At 42.9% G+C, this 22,829-nt stretch overlaps 1 protein-coding gene across 3 annotated transcripts in view; it reads right to left on the bottom strand.

The window, feature by feature from the left end:
• si:dkey-91i10.2 (uncharacterized protein LOC555224 homolog) overlaps positions 1 to 22,829 on the bottom strand; it is a 181,628-nt gene that overhangs the window by 19,496 nt on the left and 139,303 nt on the right. For all 3 annotated transcript variants that reach the window (XM_034185894.1, XM_034185893.1, XM_034185895.1), the window contains exons 6-7: positions 15,430 to 16,010; positions 10,822 to 10,967 (exon numbers count right to left, since the gene is read on the bottom strand). In XM_034185894.1, the coding sequence (XP_034041785.1) occupies positions 10,822 to 10,967; positions 15,430 to 16,010 (727 nt within the window). The remainder of the gene's footprint in view (positions 1 to 10,821; positions 10,968 to 15,429; positions 16,011 to 22,829) is intronic.

The raw sequence follows: 22,829 nt of genomic DNA, 5'->3' as shown, positions 1-22,829 counted from the left end.
ACAGATACAGAAAAACACCGCTGTGCTCCGGAACAGGAAGTGATACAATACCGCAGTGAGAGCCAACCACCAGCAGAGGCAAGCAAGAGGAAATCTCAAACAAAGAAAATGATACGGGCAATAATGAAGAAACAGACAATCCCGACACAGAGCAAGATATCAGAAGATCTCTTAGAGAAAGAAGGATGCCCAAACAGTTAACCTACCCTCAGCTGGGTAACCCTCTCATAACCATTGTTCAGTCCCTTTTCCAAAGCCTGAGTGAAGCAGTCACAGGTTCTATTGAACTACATGAAGTGAAAGTAGTTTAAACTATGCATTATGCAAAGGGACTTGCATAGAGTTAAGAGGGGAGGGTGTAACCCAAGTTAGCAATGTCAACTTTAAAGTAAAAGCATGTTAATAAAACATCAATAAATACATAAAAAAAGAGATAATAACTATGTCAGTATGGTTATTTTGGTTTAAAATGTCTTTAGGCTTTTATTTTGAAATGCACCTTGCTGTGTGACCCCTGTAACTTGCAGCAACCAATCGGATTGTTCTAGAGTCTTCCCTGTTAGAAGAGGGAGATACGCACATAGCAGACGCGGGCTGCAGGAAAGGAGAGAAAGAAGGGAGGAAAATAGAAGTCTAAAGACGTTAAAAATATATTTTTGTTAAGAAAAACGGTACAGAGAAGAGTAATTTTTGTTTTTTCAACCTGTCGTGTGTGGGAGACGAATTGTACATTGGAGAAACGGGACTTGGTGAGTGAAAAGAAGAATTGTATTTTATTTTAATGGAGAGCTGTACAATGTGGTTATACTTTAGGGAAATATGAAGCTAAAGTATTGAATTTATGTTCTTTTGTGGTAAAATGTGAAGCATTGAAGCTAAAACTAAACTCTGTGTGTGAGCTCGATGTCTGGACTTGCTGCCGCCCGTCTACTGTGACGTAGCCATTTTGATGGGCACAAGTTGAGACAAAGAGTAGACTTTTCTTTATTTTAGAGCTACCTGGTTATGTATTTTGTGTATTTATGCACATTTTATGTTTATGGTAGGCCATTCAGAGTTGGGTTGGAGAAATAGCCAACTTAAGTCATCTTTGAGCACGAGGTTGAAACAAGATGGCGAGCCGCCCTTTGACCTTCTGATCTGTGCATCCATCTGAGAGTTAACGCCCTCTGCTGGACTGTACATATATTCTTTCTGAACTGGTAGGATTTACCCAAACTTCTCCAAGCTGCTGTGGACACTGAACTGCTAATTCAAAGACAATAAAGGACTATTGAAAACTGGGAAGAAGAAAAGACTTTATATTCAGTTTGTGAAGAAAAAAAGACTTTATATTCATTTTGATACTGTGGTATGCACATTGTTCAGTCTTTTGCTGAATCACTTTTATTTTGACTATTAGCGAATATATTGTAAAGAGATCATTTTTACAATGCAATTGCTTTTCTTTGAATAGTGTTAAACAAGGAGTAGATTTTAAAAAGGGTAACTTGAATATTTGAACTTAAAGGTGAACTTCACTGAATTTAAACTAAACAGAGTTAACTCAAAATAAATCTAAAACTCAACTGAAAATAGAACTAAAGTGAACTAAAACTAACAAAAAGGTTGCAACCTGAAACTAAACTTGAACTAAATCTAGACTTACAACCAATATTAAATCAAACCAAAGGTTTAATTAAAAGTGTTGGATCTTAACTACCTAAAACAGGAGTTAATGTATTGTAAAATTTATGTTTATTGTTGTCCATTGTCTTTTGTCTGATTTGTAAATAATAAGCTGGCAATTTAAATTTATTTCTTGGTCTGTGGTCTTTCAACACCCTTCCTACGTTCGGTAATCCAACTTTTACTCCAGTAGACGAACTTAGTTGATTGTTTCTGGTCCATGGGATATTGATTAGCACTTTTGCTGGTTATTACCCTGTAATTACCCCTCGTAGGTGTTACACAGTTATCCATAAATCCATAAATGCAGTTATCCATAACTTAAGTTATATTTAAGTTATGGATCCATCTTGGATCCAACTTATGGTTGGATCCAAGATGGCACCACGTGAAGGCGCCCTGGTATTTTGGTGCTCCCTGTTTTGTCTGTTTTTGTGCGTAAATCGTGTGTCGTCGTGCTCCTACACCCGCGAGGAGCTTCTAAACATCAGATAATCAACACCCACGGACATTATACCAGTTTTTTTAGTGCCTGCAGCTAAACTGGTTCACTTTTTGGCCAAAAGAGTGAGACGCCGGCGGAGAGGAAAACGAGCTGGAGCTCTCGTGCGCCTCAGACAAAGGGGCACGTGCATGCCCCTACCTGGGATATTTCTCTCCAACGTCCACTCACTCGGCAACAAGATGGATGAGCTGGCACTGCTGATGAAGAAGAATAGAGATTTCTCCTCATCTTGTGTACTGTGCTTCACGGAGACGTGGTTAAATGCACAGACACCGGACTGCACGCTCCAACTAGAAGGATTCCAACTCCTCCGCGCTGACAGAGACCGAGCACTCTCCAGCGGAAAAACAAGAGGAGGACTCTGCTTCTATATCAACAACGCCTGGTGCTCCAATGAGACTGTAATCTCCCAACACTGCTCTCCCTCTCTGGAATATCTCCTCATAAACTGCAGACCGTTCTACTCTCCACGTGAGTTTAACTCCTTCATACTTTGCTCCGTGTATATTCCACCGAGCGCGAACGTGCACGAGGCCAAGCGCGCACTCGCGGATCAGATTATGAGCGTGGAGAGAGACTTTCTGGACTCCCTTGTTATAACTCTCTGTGATTTTAACAAAGGGAATCTCAGTCAGGAATTACCAAAATACAAACAGTTTGTTAAATGCCCGACCAGAGAAGGGAGCACGTTAGATCATTGTTACACGACAGTGAGTGGTGCCTACCACGCGGTGGCCCGCGCAGCTTTGGGACTCTCAGACCACGTGATGGTCCACTTGATCCCCACGTACAGACAGAGACTAAAACTCTCTAAACCTGTTGTGAGGACATCTAAAGTGTGGAGCAATGAAGCTGTAGAGGAGCTACGCGCGTGCTTGGGCACTACGGATTGGGATATGTTTGAGGCTTCAGCAGACAGTCTAGATGACTACACAGACACTGTGATGTCATATATTCATTTCTGTGAAGACAGCATCATCCCACAGCATACCAGGGTGAGATATAACAACGACAAGCCCTGGTTCACACCTAAACTCCAGCAGCTCCGTCTGGAGAAAGAGGTGGCTTTCAGAGAAGGAGACAGAGACAGCTATAGAGGTGCAAAGTACAGATTTAGCAAGGAGGTGGCAAAGGCTAAATCCATGTACAGTTCACGTCTGCAGCACGACTTGGCCTCTGTGTAGAGGGGGTTGAAAGAGATTACCAACTACAAGCCCAAAGCACCTCGTTCTATTGACAACCTGAAGCTGGCCAATGACCTGAACGTCTTCTATTCATGTTTTGAAGTCATGGACTCACACCTCCCCACCCCCCACATGACTGGATATTCAAACACTCTGGACCTCCCCCCTCTCACCGCTGCCCCCCCCCCCCCCCCCCCCCGCTGCCCTCTCAGTTCAAGAGGAGGATGTGAGAAGACATTTCATGAGGCTGAATCCATGTAAGGCCCCGGGCCCAGACTGTGTCTCTCCTGCCACCCTGAGACACTGCGCTGATGAGCTGGTCCCAGTCTTCACGGGGATCTTCAACACCTCCCTGGAGTCATGCCATGTTCCAGTCTGTTTCAAGTCCTCCATCATAGTTCCAGTCCCCAAGAAACCACGCGTCACTGGACTTAATGACTACAGGCCTGTGGCTCTCACGTCTGTAGTCATGAAGACCTTCAAACGCCTGGTTTTATCCCACCTGAAGTCCATCACCGACCCCCTCCTGGACCCCCTGCAGTTTGCTTACAGAACCAACAGGTCTATAGATGACGCCATAAACCTGGCCCTGCACTCCATCCTGCAGCACCTGGACTCCCCAGGAACCTACGCTAGGATCCTGTTTGTGGACTTCAGCGCTGCATTCAACACCATCCTTCCGGCTTTGCTCCAGGACAAGCTTTGTCTGCTCCACGTGCCCGACTCCACCTGCAGGTGGATGACAGACTTCCTGACGGACCGGAGTCAGCGTGTGAGGCTGGGAAAGAATGTCTCGAACATTCGGGCTCTCAGCACAGGATCTCCACAGGGCTGTGTCCTTTCCCCTCTGCTCTTCTCCCTGTACACTAACTGCTGCACCTCCAGCCACGACTCCGTAAAGCTCATCAAGTTTGCGGACGACACCACCCTCATCGAACTCATTTCGGGTGGGGATGAGTCTGCCTACAGGAGGAGGTGGACTGGCTGGCGACCTGGTGCAGCAGCAACAACTTGGAGCTCAACGCCCAGAAAACAGTGGAGATGATCGTGGACTTCAGGAAAGCCACAGCCCCCCTGCCCTCCCTCGCCCTCACCAACATCCCCATCACCACTGTGGACTGTCACCGCTTCCTTGGCACCACCATCACCCAGAACCTCAACTGGGAGTCAACCATCAGCTCCCTCATCAAGAAGGCCCAGCAGAGGATGTACTTCCTGCGGCAGCTGAAGAAGGCCAAGCTGCCTGCCCAGCTGATGGTGCAGTTCTACACGGCCATCATCGAGTCCATCCTCTGCTCCTCCATCACGGTGTGGTACGCCGGGGCCACAGCCAGGGACAGACACAGACTGCAGCCCATTGTGGTCTCTGCTGAGAAGGTGATCGGCTGTAGCCTTACATCTCTCCACGACCTGCACGTCTCCAGGACTCTGGGCCGAGCAGGTCGGATCACAGCAGACCCTTCTCACCCTGCACACGGTTTATTTGAACCACTCCCCTCGGGCAGGAGGCTACGGTCCATCCGGACCAGAACCTTCCGCCATAAGAACAGTTTCTTCCCCTCTGCCGTTAAACTCATGAACACTTCATAACTCAGTCACCTTAACCTTAACTCTGTCACTTTATCATTTCATCACGGGTCACTTTAGACAATGTACTCTGGTTTTTAATTGCACTCCTCCCACTGCACTGTTGTTCTTTTTGTGTCGTTGTACATAGCCTTTCATATTTCATATTTCTATTTCATATTTTATCTTATATTTGATCTTATTTTAGCACATATTTTATCTTAGCATTTTATATTGCTCTCTGTTTAATGTTGCACCATTATACCAAAGCAAATTCCTAGTCTGTGAATCCTGTTCATTGGCAATGGCAATAAACTTCTTCTGAGTTCTGAAGGTCACCTTACAACACATACATTAAAACATACATTAAAATAACAGCAATAAAATCAAAACATTACAAAGTATACAAACTATACAGTGGATCAAACGGAATATGCAACAGAAAATAAATGGATTTTGAGACCAGATTTGAACAGGGGAAGTGACAGAGTACTGCAAAGGTCAAGAGGGAGTGTGTTCCAAATGGTAACAAGGCAAACAGATGGAACAGTGAGATGGATAGAAGAGGAAGATCGAAGTGAAAGAGCAGGTGTAGCGAGGTGAATTAAATCAGACAAATAAGGAGGGGCAAGGTTGTGAATGGCTTTAAATATCAGAAGCAGTATTTTATAGTGTATGCAGTATGTGATGGGAAGCCAATGAAGCTGATGAAGTACAGGTGTGATGTGGTCGGTAAACAGAGTCATAGCAACAATGCGTGCTGCAGAATTTTGAACTAACTGTAATTTACGAAGGGATTTTTGGGGAAGGCCAAATAAAAGGGAATTACAGTAGTCAATTCGTGAAGTGACGAGACTATGAACCAGAATAGCAGCAGCATAAGGCGTGAGAGAGGGTTGAAGGCAGTTAATATTACGAAGGTGAAAATAGGCAGCACGGGTTATGCTGTTGATGTGAGATGTGAAAAAGAGTGAGCTATCAAGGATGACACCCAAACTCTTAACCTGGTAGGAGGGCACAATGGAGGACTTGCCAATAGATACTGTAAAACTGGGGACTTTGTTTAAGATAGATTTGGTGCCGATGATCAGCATCTCAGTTTTATCACTGTTCAATTTAGGAAATTAGATGTAAACCAAGACTTGATTTCCAACAAACAGTAACAGAGGAAGGTGGAAGAGTGGAATTGGGTTTAGAAGAGATGTAAAGTTGAGTGTCATCTGCATAGCAATGAAAACAGATATTGTGTTTATGAAATATGTGGCCAAGGGGAAGTACGTAAATAATAAACAAGAGGGGCCCCAGGACAGAGCCCTGAGGCACAACTGTAGTAACTGGACAGGGATGTGAAGTGAATGACTTGATTTGAATAAATTTAGTACGATCAGAGAGGTAGGATTTGAACCAAGTAAGGGGTATGTGTGTAATACCAATGGAAAACAATCTGTCCAGAAGAATGGTGTGTGAGATGATATCAAATGCTGCACTTAAATCCAGTAAAATGAGAATGGATAGAAGACTGGGATCAGCTGCAAGGAGTACATCATGAGTGATTTTGAGTAAAGCCGTTTCAGTACTATGAAAAGGGCGGAAACCAGAATGGAATTCTTCAAAGAGATTATGATGGGACTGGTGTCAAACTGATTCCAGAAAGGGCCAAGAGGGTGCACGTTTTCTTTGTAACCACCAACTCCAGCAGGTGATTTCACTGATTAACATCACTTTGAGCAGATGGAATTGGTTAATCAGTGAAATCACCTGGTGCAGTGGGTGATTACAAAGAAAACCTGCACCCTCCTGGCCCTTTCCGGAATCAGTTTGACACCTATGAGAGAAGCTTACCCTACCTTAAAGATATATATATATATATATATATATATATATATATATATATATATATATATATATATATATATATATATATACATGAGGTATCTTATAAAACTAACCGGCAGTTTTATAAAAAAAAAAACTATATGGATTTGAATGACATGCGATTACACCAATCATGCTTAAACCCTCGTGCGCATGCGTGAGTTTTTTCACGCGTGTCGGTGACGTCATTTCCCTGTGGGCAGGCCTTGAGTGAGATGTGGTCCCGCCCTCTCGGCTGAATTCCTTTGTTTCACACGCTGCTCGAGCGTTGCTTTATCAAACTTTTTCTGGACCTGTGAGGAATATCCGAGTGGACACTATTCGAGAAATTCAGCTGGTTTTCAGTGAAAAGTTTAACAGCTGATGAGAGATTATGGGGTGTTTCTGTCGCTGTAAGGACTTCCCACGGAGCGGGACGTCATGCAGCGCTTCCAGGCGCCGTCGTCGGCCTGTTTCGACCTAAAAACATCCTAATTTAAGGCTCTGTTGACCCAGGATGTCGTGAGAGAACAGAGAAGATTCAGAAGAGGCCGGTATGAGGACTTTATGCGGACATTCCACTGTTTAAGGACATTTTTTAATGAAAGACGTGCGCGCAAATTCGCCGAGACGACTCGGTGAATCTGTGTGCGCCGCGACAGGAAAAACACCTCCGTGTTGAAAACCATTTGTAAAATTCAGGCGGCTTTTGATGGCTTTCAACAAGTGAGTAACTGAGAAATTGTTTAACAGCTTGGGCATGTTCCAACTTGCCCGTTAAGGTTTCCAACGGAGGTGTTTTTCTTGTCGCGACCCCCCGCGGTCGGGTCCGGCCCGACATGCGACTTTGCCCACACGTTCTTTTATTACAAAATGTCCGTTAACAATGGAATGTCGGAATAAACTCCTCATGCCGACTTCTTCTGAAAGTTCTCTGTTTTCTGACGACTAACTGGGTCAACAGAGCCTGAAATGTGGAAGTTTTCAACTTGAAACGGCGAGACGCTGCCGCCTCGAAGTGCAGATTGCCGTCAGGCACTGTGGGCCGTCCTTACGGCGACACTACCGGACCAAAATCTCTCATCAGCTGTTAAAATTTTTACCGAAAACCAGCTGAATTTATCGAATGGTGTCCACTCAGTTGTGGCTTACAGTTTTGAAAAAATTTTGATCAAACAAAGCAGCAGTCTCTGAGCCATTCCTAAACAATGAAAAAATCGATGAGAGGGTGGGCGACTCCTCACTCAAAGACTGCCCACAGGCGAATGACGTAACCGACAGGTGTGAAAAAACTCTTGCATGCCCACGAGGGTTCAAGCATGTCTGATGTAATCACACGTGATTCAAATCCATATGGTTTTTGAAAAAAAGAATAAGGTCGGATACTTTTCTAATAGACCTCGTATATATATATTTTGTCCATGAGGAGTTAACCTGGAGGTGGAAATGTCCTCTCGCTGGTGATTTGTCCATGAGGAGTGGACGTGGGCATGTCCTCTGAACATGGAAGCTTGGCTCGCCTATTCTTCTGTGGTTTTGAAGCTTCACTGACAGCAAAATCCAGCAAGATGAATAAAATCTATCAATCCAGGTACTGATAAAAGGATTTTTTGCCCTGGCCTATAGAATTGCAGTGCCATGGTGTACAGTAGCACAGTGTTGTGTATATTTACATACGGTAGCATAGTGTTAGACTTGGTTAAAAACTGCATACTTTCTGCATCCAGTACTCTACTCCAAAAAAATTAAACATGTTAAATTTTTTTGCGTCCACCTTGCGTAGCCCTCAGCATACTGCTGCACAGGGAAGCAAAAACGCGGCGTAGAGTTCCTTAACTCAGCATACTCAGTACACCACAATACGCAACTCTACGTTGGCCCCAGTGTGAAAGGGTCTTAAGAGGCCTCCCATCCAAGTACTAATCAGGACTTACTGTGATTGGTGTCTGAGATTTGACAGGATCAGGCATACAGAGAGCAGAGCCGCTGCCTGTTAGTTTACTATTTTTTAAAAATATGGTGAAGCATCTTCTGTTCATCTGACCACAGTTCACAGAAAATGCTTCTTCTCATTCAGTTCTTGATGGATTTTGATTCTGATGGTTTTGTCACCAAAGCGATGTTCAAAATTCTTCAAGTGACATTTGGTTCTGATATCTGGCCCACTGGTTCAGTTTATTTTCTCACCTCAAACCAGACTGTGCAGGTATTTTGATCCACTCCCAAGTCTGATTACTGTGTTCACACCTGTAATTAAAATATGCCAACAAAGGGGAAAGCAAACAATTTTTTCTCAAAAAAACACAGATGTGAAAACATCCTTAACCTCAGATTTCCTAAAACAACTCACTGTTTCACTGATTTACACTCAACAAAAATATAAACGCAACACTTTTGGTTTTGCTCCCATTTTGTATGAGATGAACTCAAAGATCTAAAACTTTTTCCACATACACAGTATCACCATTTCCCTCAAATATTGTTCACAAACCAGTCTAAATCTGTGATAGTGAGCACTTCTCCTTTGCTGAGATAATCCATCCCACCTCACAGGTGTGCCATACCAAGATGCTGATTAGACACCATGATTAGTGCACAGGTGTGCCTTAGACTGTCCACAATAAAAGGCCACTCTGAAAGGTGCAGTTTTATCACACAGCACAATGCCACAGATGTCGCAAGATTTGAGGGAGCGTGCAATTGGCATGCTGACAGCAGGAATGTCAACCAGAGCTGTTGCTCGTGTATTGAATGTTCATTTCTCTACCATAAGCCGTCTCCAAAGTCGTTTCAGAGAATTTGGCCGTACATCCAACCAGCCTCACAACCGCAGACCACGTGTAACCACACCAGCCCAGGACCTCCAGTTCGTCGTCGTAACCGACTTGAGTGGGCAAATGCTCACATTCGCTGGCATTTGGCACGTTGGAGAGGTGTTCTCTTCATGGATGAATCCCGGTTCACACTGTTCAGGGCAGATGGCAGACAGTGTGTGTGGCGTCGTGTGGGTGAGCGGTTTTCTGATGTCAATGTTGTGGATCGAGTGGCCCATGGTGGCAGTGGGGTTATGGTATGGGCAGGCGTCTGTTATGGACGAAGAACACAGGTGCATTTTATTGATGGCATTTTGAATGCACAGAGATACCGTGACGAGATCCTGAGGCCCATTGTTGTGCCATATATCCAAGAACATCACATCATGTTGCAGCAGGATAATGAACAGCCCCATGTTGCAAGGATCTGTACACAATTCTTGGAAGCTGAAAATGTCCCAGTTCTTGCATGGCCGGCATACTCACCGGACATGTCACCCATTGAGCATGTTTGTGATGCTCTGGACTGGCGTCTACGACAGCGTGTACCACTTCCTGCCAATATCCAGCAACTTCGCACAGCCATTGAAGAGGAGTGGACCAACATTCCACAGGCCACAATTGACAACCTGATCAACTCTATGCGAAGGAGATGTGTTGCACTGCATGAGGTAAATGGTGGTCACACCAGATACTGACTGGTATCCCCCCCCCCCCCCCCCCCAATAAAACAAAACTGCACCTTTCAGAGTGGCCTTTTATTGTGGGCAGTCTAAGGCACACCTGTGCACTAATCATGGTGTCTAATCAGCATCTTGATATGGCACACCTGTGAAGTGGGATGGATTATCTCAGCAAAGGAGAAGTGCTCACTATCACAGATTTAGACTGGTTTGTGAACAATATTTGAGGGAAATGGTGATATTGTGTATGTGGAAAAAGGTTTAGATCTTTGAGTTCATCTCATACAAAATGGGAGCAAAACCAAAAGTGTTGCGTTTATATTTTTGTTGAGTGTATAATCCAGCAACAGGAAACTGATAGACATTCTTACAATTTGTGTGTTTGTTGCCTCTCAGGGTGAACTGTGGTTTATTAAAATTATGAATGACTCCAGCTCTCTTCTGAATTGGAATGCCACTCTGTCTACACAGAATTACACACATTGGAAGAACCATACCAGAGAGACTCCGATGCACAGAGCAACAAAAAGAAGGCGTGTATGTTTTACCGGAGAAGCTCTTTCTCCTTCTCCAGAGTGTTCAGCATGTTGACCGACGTGGACTGCTGCAGGCAGTACGTCTGGAAGGCAGGCAGCATGTTGACAAACTCCAGGAAGATCTCTCCAATAGAGACTGTCAGCAGATCCTCATCTCCCTGGAATCAAAACACATATACAGTGGCTTAGTAGTTAGCACTGTTGCCTCACCGGAAGAAGGTCCCAGGTTTGTGTCCGACTTGGTCCTTTCTTTGTGGAGTTTGCATGTTCTCCCCATGTTTGTGTGGGTTCCCACCAGGTGCTTGCGCTTCCTCCTGCTTAGTAGAGAAGCTTGAATCTTCGACTGGACTGGGTTGCTTGACGCGAAGACATTTCGCTTCAAATCGCAGAAGCTTCCTTAGCTAAAATTCTTGCTCTGGTAGTCTGACTTCTGTCTTGACTCTTGTAGAGAAGAATAAACAGAAGCCACAAAAGCTGGAGTTTTAAACCTAACCAGACCCCTCCTACCGAGAGGCCGACTGCTATAGGCTAGTGACTAAACAATAGCTCTAATTAGCACCTATTGTGCTCTAGTTAGCACCCTCCTAATGACAGGGCAGCTGTCCCTCCTAATGATGGGACGGAAGACTCTCCTGATGGCTCCCTTGACGACTCTCCTGATGACGTGAATGACTCATTACCATGAACAAAAGACTGAAACTGCTTTGACCTGAGTACCCCATTGTAAACAGGGGACAAAGCATATCTCAGACCCCCTCCCCAGTTAAGGCTGGGTTTCAACTGTTTCACATAGAATGCCTCCTTGACCCCTCTCTCAAACCATTTCTTCTCTCTGGCTAAGATTTTAACTTCCTTGTCCTCAAACGTGTGGTTAGTGTCTTTAAGGTGGAGATGAACTGCAGACTGTGGTCCACTTGCGCCCTCTCTGCGGTGCTGGTATAGCCTTTTGTGTAAAGGTTGCTTAGTCTCACCTATGTAGTGTTCATTACAGTTTTCCTTCCATCTGATAGAATACACTACATTGCTCTGTTTGTAACTAGGGATCCTGTCCTTAGGGTGAACTAATTTCTGTCTCAAGGTGTTAACCGGTTTAAAGTAAACTGGGATTTTGTGCTGTCTGAAGATCCTCTGTAGTTTTTCCCCTACTCCTGCTAAATAAGGGAGAGACACTCCTTTTTGTCTCCATGTCCTGTCTATCTGGTCTCTTTGTTTTCTGGGACTTCTGCACTTTCAAGCTTCTCTACTATGGAAACCACCTGGACAACTGAGAGCCTACACAGAAACATTCCTCCTGCTTCCAAAGTCTTGCAGGTTAGGTGACCTGGAAAACTCCAAACTGGCCATAGGTGTGAGTGAGAGTGTGAATGTGTTGGTCTGTCTATATGTGGCCATGTGACAGACTGGCATCTGATCCATGGTGTATCCTGCCTCTTGCCCTATGATTGCTTAAGATGAACACCCGTGATCTCCAATCCCTCAGACAGCACTGTATCAAGAACAGGCATTCATCAACAACTCATATAACCACACGGGCAAAGGATTATTTTGGGAAACTTTTGACAAGCACTACAATACAGAGTTACATTCACAAGAGCCACTTAAATGTTTACTGTGCATAAAATAAGCCTCATACTAGCCTTGTCCAGAAGTGGCATGCACCTCCATGGGCTCAGAGGCATCTGGGTTACACCATCACACAGTGGAAATGTGTACTGTGGTCACATGAACCATTACTCCAGGGCCTGTATTCACAAAGAATCTCAGAGTTCTCTCAGAGAGCTCTCAACTTAGCCTAAAGATTCCTAGCAAGGAACCTTAGCCTAATGCTGCGTTCACACCGGGCGCGACCAGATGTCACAAATTCACGTCCGTCGCATGAATTTGTCGCCCGGTGTGTTGCTCTGATTTTGCTGCGAAAATTCGCCCCAGTGCATCATCAAATAGGAGGAGCTTCCATTCCGCTCACCGGCTCCGGTTGTCAGTCAAGTTAACATGATGGACCTTGATCACATGGAGCGAGTTGCTGTGCTCTTAATTGTTGTGGAAAGCTGACAAATGTCGCCAGCGGCGCCGTCCCTGGGTTCACAACATCCTCATGAGACGTTCCAAATTCGGGGAGTATCATTATTTGCTGCAGGAGCTGCGTCTGGATGACGGCCGCTTTCAGCGGTCCTTCCGCCTCTGCAGGACCCAGTTTGAGGACCTCCTGTCCCGTTCACGTGCACACATATAAACAATAAAAAAAAAAACCTGCCCACTGCCTGCTGTGGGGCTGCTGCTCGCTCTTCCCCCAAACTCTGTCATAATTGTGTTGATAAACCAGTCACCATTAGTTTTATTATACATCTGTGCAGTTAATAAATAAAATAATCTTCACGGACAATTCGCTCGCTCGCGCACGTGAAGGAAGTAAAAAAAAACTCTCTGCTGCCTGCTGCGGGGCTGCTGCTCGCTCTTCCCCCCAAAACTCTGTCATAATTGTGAAATAAAGGATAAAAGGGACATAAGTCCTGCTCACAGGCTGCTACCAGAGACAGGACATGTTCACATCCAGCTCAGTCACATTCCAGACATCTCCACATCACTACATATCCAGTCCCCGATTGGTCATCGCGGCGCAACAAGATGAAAAAGTTCAGATTTTTCAACTTGGGGAGGGGGGCAATGTGACGCGACGCAATATCACGGCACAAATGTGCCAATCGCTCAAAATCACTTCACTTGCATCGCTTCATTCCCGTCCATTGTGTCGCGATGCGTGGCTTGGCGCCACAACGCCTCCTTCCATAGGGATTACATGGCAACCTGTTGCCCTATGGAAGGACGCGTTTTGATGCCAAGCCGCGCAGTGCGACGCAATGACCCGAATGAAGTGATGCAAGTGAAGCTATTTTGAGCACTGGTGCGTTTGTGGTGCGATATTACGTCACGTCACGTCGCATTGCCCTTCTCCCCAAGGTGAAAAATCTGAACTTTTTTGTCTTGTCGTGCCGCGATGACCAATCAGGGACTGAATATGTAGTGACATGGAGATGTCTGGAGTTTGACTGAGGATGTGAACATGTCCTGTCTCTGGTAGCAGCCTGTGAGCAGGACTTGTGTCTTTTTTTGCCATTTATTTCACAATTATGACAGAGTTTTTGGAGCGAGCAGCAGCCCCACAGCAGTGGGAGCTGAGGTTTTTTCTTTTGTATTTACGTGCGCACGAGCGAATTGTCCATGAAGATTATTTTATGAATTAACTACACAGATGTATAAGAAAACAAATGGTGACTGGTTTCTAAACACAATTATGCTATGAGTTTTTTGGGGAAGAGCGAGGAGCAGCCCCAAAGCAGGCAGCAGAGGTTTTTTTTTTTTTAATTATTTACATGTGCACGCGTGAACGGGACAGGAGGTTCTCAAACTGGGTCCTGCAGAGGCGGAAGGACCGCTGAAAGCAGCTGTCATCCAGACGCAGCTCCTGCAGCAAATGATGATACTCCCCGAATTGGGAACGTCTCATGACGTTTGTCAGCTTTCCACAACAACTGGCTCTGTGTGATCAAGGTCCATCATGTTAACTTGACTGACAACCAGAGCCGGCGAGCGGAATGGAAGCTCCTCCTATTTGACAGCGAAAGCAGAGCGACACACCGGACGATGGTGGTCCTTCGCCATGCGACCGAAGCGAATTTGTGGCATCTGGTTGCGCCCGGTGTGAACGCGGCATTAGAATGATGTCACTAAGAGCTACTTTTAGCCTTAGGATGCTTTGTGGATATGGGCCCAGATCTTTTCTTGGAAAAAATGAACACTGTGTGCTCGGGACCAAAGACAAAAATGACCATTATCAGTAGCATGTGTGGGATTCAAACCCGTGTTCACAGATTGGCAAGCCAACTCCTTATTCACTGAACTACCTGTGCTTCCTTGCTTTGCATCAAGAAAACGTAATTGCAGAAAAAAAAAGACATCAGCTCTTTTAATACATTAAAAACACTAACATTTGCAGCTATCTGCATTGTGCATCATATCAGACACCTTTTGACATCAAAACCTAGAGAAATTTAGCTTTACAAAGAAACAAAAAGGATTAGAATGTGCAGTGAAAATGTCCACATTTTTTCTTGTACCAAATGTCTCTCAGGCATGGATAGCAGCAAGTCCACACCCACTGTGCTTTCTGTGTTCTGGATTTGAAATGAACTAACTGTGCAGTCTCCATCCTTGAGACCCGGCAATCAAGTTAACATATTTTCCAGAGTATAAGTCGCACCTGTTAAAAAATAGCTCTTGAGGAGTAAAAACCCATATAAAAGTCACACCAACATATAGGTCGCAACTTTTTTCTGGATTATCAGTTCTGTAATTTGGATTTTTGTTTATTGTTGAAGTGTACTTTCTTATTATTAACATTTATTATTTTATTATTAGAATTTATTTTGCTTAGTGGTTTGATTCCTGGGAAAGTCCTTTATACACAGTCATAATTATTACTGTTAATAATGAATGTATGATTTTTCAGTGTATAAACTGGACTATAAGTCACAGGACCTCCCAAAATAGTAAAAAAAAAAAAAAGTGACTTATACTCTGGAAAATACAGTACTCATCTTGAAAGTGTCAAAACAGCATTACCTGGTCAAAGGCGTGGTCTATGCTCTCCTGCAGGTGTTCAGTGAAGCGGTCGTTGACATCTATTAGCTCTTGAACATTGCCAAACACCACAGCGAGCTGTTCTGCTGTTAGCAGCCCAGCATTCTGCATGGGGCAGTAAAACTCCTCCTTGATGATCCGTAGGTCTTCTCCATAGCTCGATTCCGTGTTCAGAAACTCTAGAATGGCTTCCTTCCTCTCGATGTGTAGCTTGAAGCAGCGTTCACACATGCGCTGACCTTGCTCCTTGGAGGCACCGTCCCTCTGACCACAATCGCCACAGGGTCTCTGAGCATCCCAGGTTCTTAATGAGGCAGACGGTCTCTTCCAGCTGCGAGAGAGACCTTGGCCGATACCACTGTCTGCACGCTCCACTTCGGCCCCTCGGCTGCGGCGGTTCCGGCGAGGTTCGCGGTCCTCCTCTTCCCGCTCATCGCTGAGGCCAACTACTCCGCTGTCAGCGCTCAGACTACTGATGGTGCTCCAGCGATGCCGCCTGGACCGAGTCACACCCAGCCGCTCCTCACATGGATGCTCTGAGCAACCACGAATTGCTGCTGGAGCTGTAGAAGGAAAGAGACCAACATAATGTTCATAGACTTATTCTGTGTTTTTTACACATACATACACATTCTGCACACATTACAAAGGCATGACTGTGGTAGAACTGGTATGGATACTGGACCGGCCTGCATGCAGTCCTGCTTTGTCACCAACAGAGAATGTGTGGAGAATTTTGAAATGAAAAATCCAACAGTGACGATCCTGTACTGTTGCACGCCTTAAGGGACCCTTCACACATAACAGGAAGTTGGGTGAAAGAGGCAGAAATCAGCCTAAAAAGAGCAAAAAAAAAAAAAACAGAATTGGAGAACCATGAAAAATTCCAGCCACTGTCAGCAGGGACACACGGTCGGACAGACGTGAATAATCCCACAGCGACGGTTTTGTGCAGGCTCATGAGCATGTGCACGAACACAGTGGAAGCACATGAGAGGTGTGATACCACATCGAGCTCACACAGCAGTGGAAGCAATGACGTACAAATGTACAAAAATCGACGAAAATGTGTAAATGAACGAACGAATGAATGAATGAGAGATTTATTGTCATTGTCATTACAAATGCAACAACAACAAAATTACGTTTACACTCCAATTACCTCAGAATACAGCAATTAATCCACAATTATTACTTGTTTACCGTAATAATGGCACACATCAAAATTAAAGACAACACATATACATTTGACATTGTTTATGTGCACTAAACCTGAAGCAGTCCGTCATCCGAATTGAGGTAAAGTGGGTGAAGGCCGCAGCAAACATGAGTTGCACCGCCATAAGCTTGGGGGGAGTCCCAAGCTGAGATACACCATACACCAACACCAAATAATGAGAGAACAGAACATTATAAGAACAATGAATGTACTGTTTAAATGTAAGACAATCATGTTACTGGTAATGATTCTGTTCTCACTGTAAACAAACAAAAAAGAATTTACTGTTACTGTTTCAGCACTCTGGTTCCAATTTTCCCATCCCATTTTCTTCTGGGATTAATAAAGTTCTCCTTCTTATTCTTACGATGTATAATTGTTGCCTGATGACGTGACGTCTGTGTTGGAAATGACGTCCGGTAACTGGACATCTACAACTATCTCATCAGACATGCAAATGCTTTGTTGTTTGGTCTGTGAACGAGATCATCATAAGATGAGTCTCAGATCATCATCTCATCATAGCAGAGGTGAGTTGCTTTGTGTACTTTTTTTAATAGCAGCAAGGAAAATCATGCTATTGGCACATCCACAGCACGCGTTACTATATGTTGTTCCTTGTGCTCCTCCTCCTGCTTAGCGAGACATGCGGTTAAAGTACACGTTAAATACTTTGTAAACCAAAGTAACTTGCTTTAATGATTGTCATTATTTTATCACAAATGTGGGAGTTTGTGTGTTCACCAAAGTTAATTGATAAAATGTTGGTTCAGCTTCAACAATCGTTAACAAAACAGCCTCATGGAGCTCCGACGGGCTTAAAACAGCCTAAAACGGTTTGATTCATAATGTTTTTATGTTTGAAATTCAAGCAGTTTGATTCATGATGTGGACTGTCCCACTGTCCACATTGTGACATCCGACAACGCCGCTGGTTCAGCTTTAATGATCGTTCATAAAACCGCCTTACGGAGCCCCGGCAGCCTTAAAACAGTCTGAAACGGTTTGATTCATGATGTTTTTATGTTTGAGTCTAAAACTGCAAGTCTAAAAAGTGTTTGATTCATGTTGTCACAAGGTGGACTGTCCCATCATCCACCTTGTGAGATCCGACAGGCGACAACACAGTTCAACACAGTGTATTAGAGTAAAAGTATACATTTTATTGAGGAAATGTAGTGGAGTAAAAGTCACCAAAAATGTAAATAATGAAATACAAAATGAGCAAATATTTGCAAAAAAAACAAAAAGTTTATCAGTTTGAACATTAAAATATCTTGTCTACGACTTTGTGGTGTATTCAATTGAATATAGGTTGACATACATTTTACACAACGTCCCAACTTCATTGGAATTGGGGTTGAAAACTAATCTAATTATTTTTAAAGAATTATGATTTTGACAGAACTTGTTCTGTGTTATCATTCTATGTTTTGTTCTTTAGAGTGCCTACATACTGAGAGTGGTGACATTCAATGTCCCAGAGTTTCGACTGACGTGCGTCATATTTATTTTTTTCCATCGGCAAAGTGATTGGTCATTGATCACATTGCAAATCACACACATCCCAATGCAGTGGTTTGTTGAATGCATGGTTTTACTCCCCAAAAATGTCAAAATGATGAGATGTGCATATGGATGCAAAAATTAATCTGGAAAGGGATACAAAATGTACAGATTTGCTGCAGATACAGAACAGAGAAAAATATGGGAAAATAAAGCAACATCCAGCCGATGTTCATGTTTAAGCTTCTGCACCGTGTGTAGGTTCTATCTCTACCCTTCACGCTTTTATATTATGATTACGGCTATTATATATTTTTTATATTATAATTATGGCTGTCAAAATAACATGTGAACTTAGATTAATTAATTATAGAGCTGATGATGTCAAACAACTTAAACTCAAATAATCTCACTGGTGCCACAGAAGGAATATATATTTTTAATAGCACCAACAAAACAATCACACTAAATACACAGCATTATTTGGGAAATCAAAGTTAATTTCAGTAAAAGGTGAGGGATAAAGACTTCTGCCCTTTTTTCCCCTCTCTTGCTCTGCTGCACACTTAAGTCAAACACCTATTCATTACTTTTCTTATAGACGTAACTTATTTTTAATAACTGTCATTAAATGATCTAAAATGTGTTTTTTTACACATTCATTAATTTAAAAAAAAAAACAAAAAAACAGCCACAGACCTCTTAAAATGTGAACTGTCAAAAATGTTTGATTCATGTTGTTTTTCATCCAGGTTTTAATGTTCAAAGATCAGATATACGTAAGCACATTTGATGCTTGTTGTTTGTTTGTTATTCACATGCTGAAATAATAAATTAAAAGAAATGCAGATTCTTTCCAACTTAAAAGTAAAATGTGTTTTCAAATGTGATTTGTAGATCTAAATTAACCCCAGTCAAGTCTGGGAGCACGTGTTGATGCTGCGCTTCACCGCATCCATAACATTGTGGAACAGTCTTGGGTCCTGGATGGCAACCAGTCAGGCAGACAACCAGTACATGCAGTGTCCAATGGATCGAACTATGGAACAATATGTCTTCAGATCAGTAGTTTTTGCCACTCTCAGTATGTAAAGGCACTAACTCTACTGTCACGGACACACACTGTTGTCTTTCATGTGTTTGTTTGTTTGTTTCTGTGGCTGTCTTTCTGTTAACATGCACTCTGGTTTTCAGTTCACGTGCACACCTGCTTTTCCATGGATTGTTTCATGAACTATTTAGTCATCCATCAGGGCTGGATCCAGAGTGAAAATCTGACATGCATTTTTCCCCAACGATAAAATAAAAATCGTACACGTCTTGTTATTCAATAATCTTCATTCTTTTATTTGTGTGCAACATACACTGTCACACTTCTTTTAATATATTTATTATACTTAATGGACCATAGTGAACACTTCTTATTTGTATAAATATCATGTGCTAAAAAAAACACTATAACAAAAATTGATTGTAAACAGGATCAAATTTATTGCCCAAATCTTTCAATTATACCTGAATCTACATATGATTTTTTTTCAATTGATAAAATCAATAAAAAAAATATGACTGCATATATTTTAATAATAATATATTGAGATACAGACAGTTCACAGAAGACATTTTCCATTGATACCAATCAAAATTAGAAACAGTCCAGCAGGTAACAATATTCATCATGTCCATGACTAAATATACTCAAACAAATACATTACGTGTACAATTGTGATGTATTTGTTTGAGTATATTTAGATTTTGTTGTGATTTGGCACTTTATAAGCCGATTAAATTGAAATTGAATTGAAACTGAACATTTTATTGAGTCTTAAAGTAAATAAATATGAAATTGGTCACTGGATCCTTAAACTCTGGACATAATAAACTCTACATGGTGGATCCTTGATCTCTGGACATAAATAGGAATAAACAAAATCTGTAGTTTTTGTCAAAAGCATTTCCTTTCAGATATTATTGGCATGAATGTCTTTCCATATATCTGAGCTGAGCTCTTACAGCTGCTGTGCTTCACTTCAGGATGTAATTAAAGAAATACAGCACGTTTCATTTTGGGAGGAAAAAAACGTTTTAGTCGACTATAGGTTCTTGTCTGTATTACAACGTTTGTAAGAGGTGTCATTTTATTTAAAGCGGCAATTCATTTTGAAGTTATTAATTCCGACCAGAACGGAACAGAGGACGATTCTCGTTTCTTGACTGTAACAAGACAAGAGTCCCAGTTAGTGACTTTAATACACACAAAAGTGACTCATGATATGTTAATGGCTTTGAGAGGCAGCGCCGCCGTTCGGCATAAGCAGACTACGCAGCCTGCGTGGGGCACCAACCATGTTGCACTAGTTTGCAGGGCCTCCAATTGACTGAAAAATGTGTTGAAATTATTACATTATTACATTTCAAAATCAATATGAATTATTTATGAATAGGCCCATCGTTTTTGTCTTTAAACATTGTGTAGGCCCCTACCCCATTACTTAATTGGGGCAAATTAACAGTTTTTTTGCCTAATATAAAGCCCCCATCCACCCCCGCCCCGATTCCCTGTAATGGTACAGCCCTGTTTGCGTCTTTCTCTGTTCCCTGTGTCGCCTAACCAGGGTTGCCAGATGTGACGATTTCCAGTCCAATAAATGCTCAAAAATGCATGGAGGCACTAACTCCTGCGCAATTTGAACTGATTTTTAAAATGTGTGTGGCAATTCTATACAATAAACTTGTCCAGTGCCATATTTTTACCCTAAACAAACCAATTGGATGGGAAAACACCCAATCTGGCAACCCTGCGCCTAAGTGAAGTAGCACTGCTAGCCCACATTCGATTCTGACACGAGACGACAACTTGCCACTATGCCACAATTAAACAATGAAGCGACAGCAGGAGTATGGAGCTGAAAAACGGAGAAAAAAGAAACAAAAAGATGATGCCCGTGCATCCCTTGCTGGTAAGTACGTGTTAAAGGTTTAAATTGTTTTGATTACTTAATGTTCAGTGGTGCTGCTTAAGCTAGGTTGCATTGGCTTTTCTGATTTGATGTAGCTTTAAACGCTAAACTAATCTGGATATTACAGTACAAGGCATGTGGCACGTTTGCAAATAGTTGGGCAGTGTAGTTTGAAGATTTTGAGTGCCTTATAAGTCAACAAAGTCCTAGTTAGCCGTCAGTGCACTACTTAGGTCCAAATCTATTCTGCCTGACAACATGATCAGACAGCAACTATAAATTTGACAGGCTGATAAATATACCAAGAATAGCAAGAATAATTTCAGAACTTTTATTTAAGGCATATATAAAAGGGGAGGGGGGGGGGTTCTCTTGTATGGGGGTGGGGGGGGCCTCCCTGACCAGTTATGCTTAGGGCCTCCAAATCCTTAGCAGCGGCCCTGTTGAGAGGGGTTAAGAAGCGGACTGACCACTTCTGAAGAGCAGCGAATCAAAGAGCCACGAGCCATTGAAACGAAACATTGCATCAAAGAGCCACGAGCCACTGAATCTAAGCATTGCTTCAATGGTTCACAGCTTCAAAGTGGAGTCGCGCTGCAGAAACAGTTGATTACAGAGCCGCTGCAGACCAAACCCTGAATATCCGACTTTATTTGTACGTCCGTACGACTCTGAAACTCGGAAAAATCTGTATAATTTATGGACTATAGCTTGACATGAAAACCAAAGCTGTGTTCACCGCGGGGATACGTTCGGCACTATTCGGGATTATTCAAGATTTTTTTTTTTTTACCGATGACGAACGATGCGTAAAAAAATTTGACCGATACAACTGCATCGGTCCAAACCGATCTGGATCTGGGCCTACTCCATCTCCTCTCACTCCAGTGCCAGAATATTGTGCTGTCATGCTGGTGTTCTCGTGTTTGGTTTTTGTATTTGTGTTCCTTTTTCCAATGTTTGTTGCCACCAGTGGTGGGCACAGTTCAGCTAATAATAGATAACAGAAAATTATTGAAGCTAATGTTTTTGCTAGTGGATTAGCTTTTCAGATAAATTTTAAAACCATCATCGGACCAATTGTCTTCCGATAAATTTAGTTCTGATAACTTTCAGTCCGATAATTTCTAATTTCCTGCTTTTAAATTCAGATAAAACTGAAGTTATTGTACTTGGCCCCACAAATCTTAGAAACATGGTCTCTAACCAGATCCTTACTCTGGATGGCATTACCCTGACCTCTAGTAATACTGTGAGAAATCTTGGAGTCATTTTTGATCAGGATATGTCCTTCAATGGGTTTTTTTTCTGTATCTGTTAGCTGTTTAATCTGCGCAGTTAGATTGATCTAGTTATCTAGATTATGATTTGTTTCCCAGTGTAATCTTTACGTGCCTTAACTAAAGCACTCCTTCTGCTGAATCACCTCTAAATTATTTACACATTATTCACTTTGCGTGTTTTTAGGAATCCGCTAGGTTAGCATAGCTACTAGCTCTTAGCCGATTTAGCATGGCGGCTTCTCCTGTCTCTCCCGCACTTTTCTGCTCTGGGTGTGAAATGTTTAGTTATTCCTCGGCCTCCTTTAGCAGTAACGGTACTTGTAATAAGTGTAGCTTATTCGTAGCTTTGGAGGCCAGGCTGGGCGAATTGGAGACTCGGCTCCGCACCGTGGAAAATTCTACAGCTAGCCAGGC

This window comes from Thalassophryne amazonica, chromosome 14, assembly GCF_902500255.1.
Source record: "Thalassophryne amazonica chromosome 14, fThaAma1.1, whole genome shotgun sequence".
In the NCBI taxonomy this organism is placed as follows: Eukaryota; Metazoa; Chordata; class Actinopteri; order Batrachoidiformes; family Batrachoididae; genus Thalassophryne; species Thalassophryne amazonica.
This window is presented reverse-complemented; position numbering and strand designations above follow the sequence as displayed.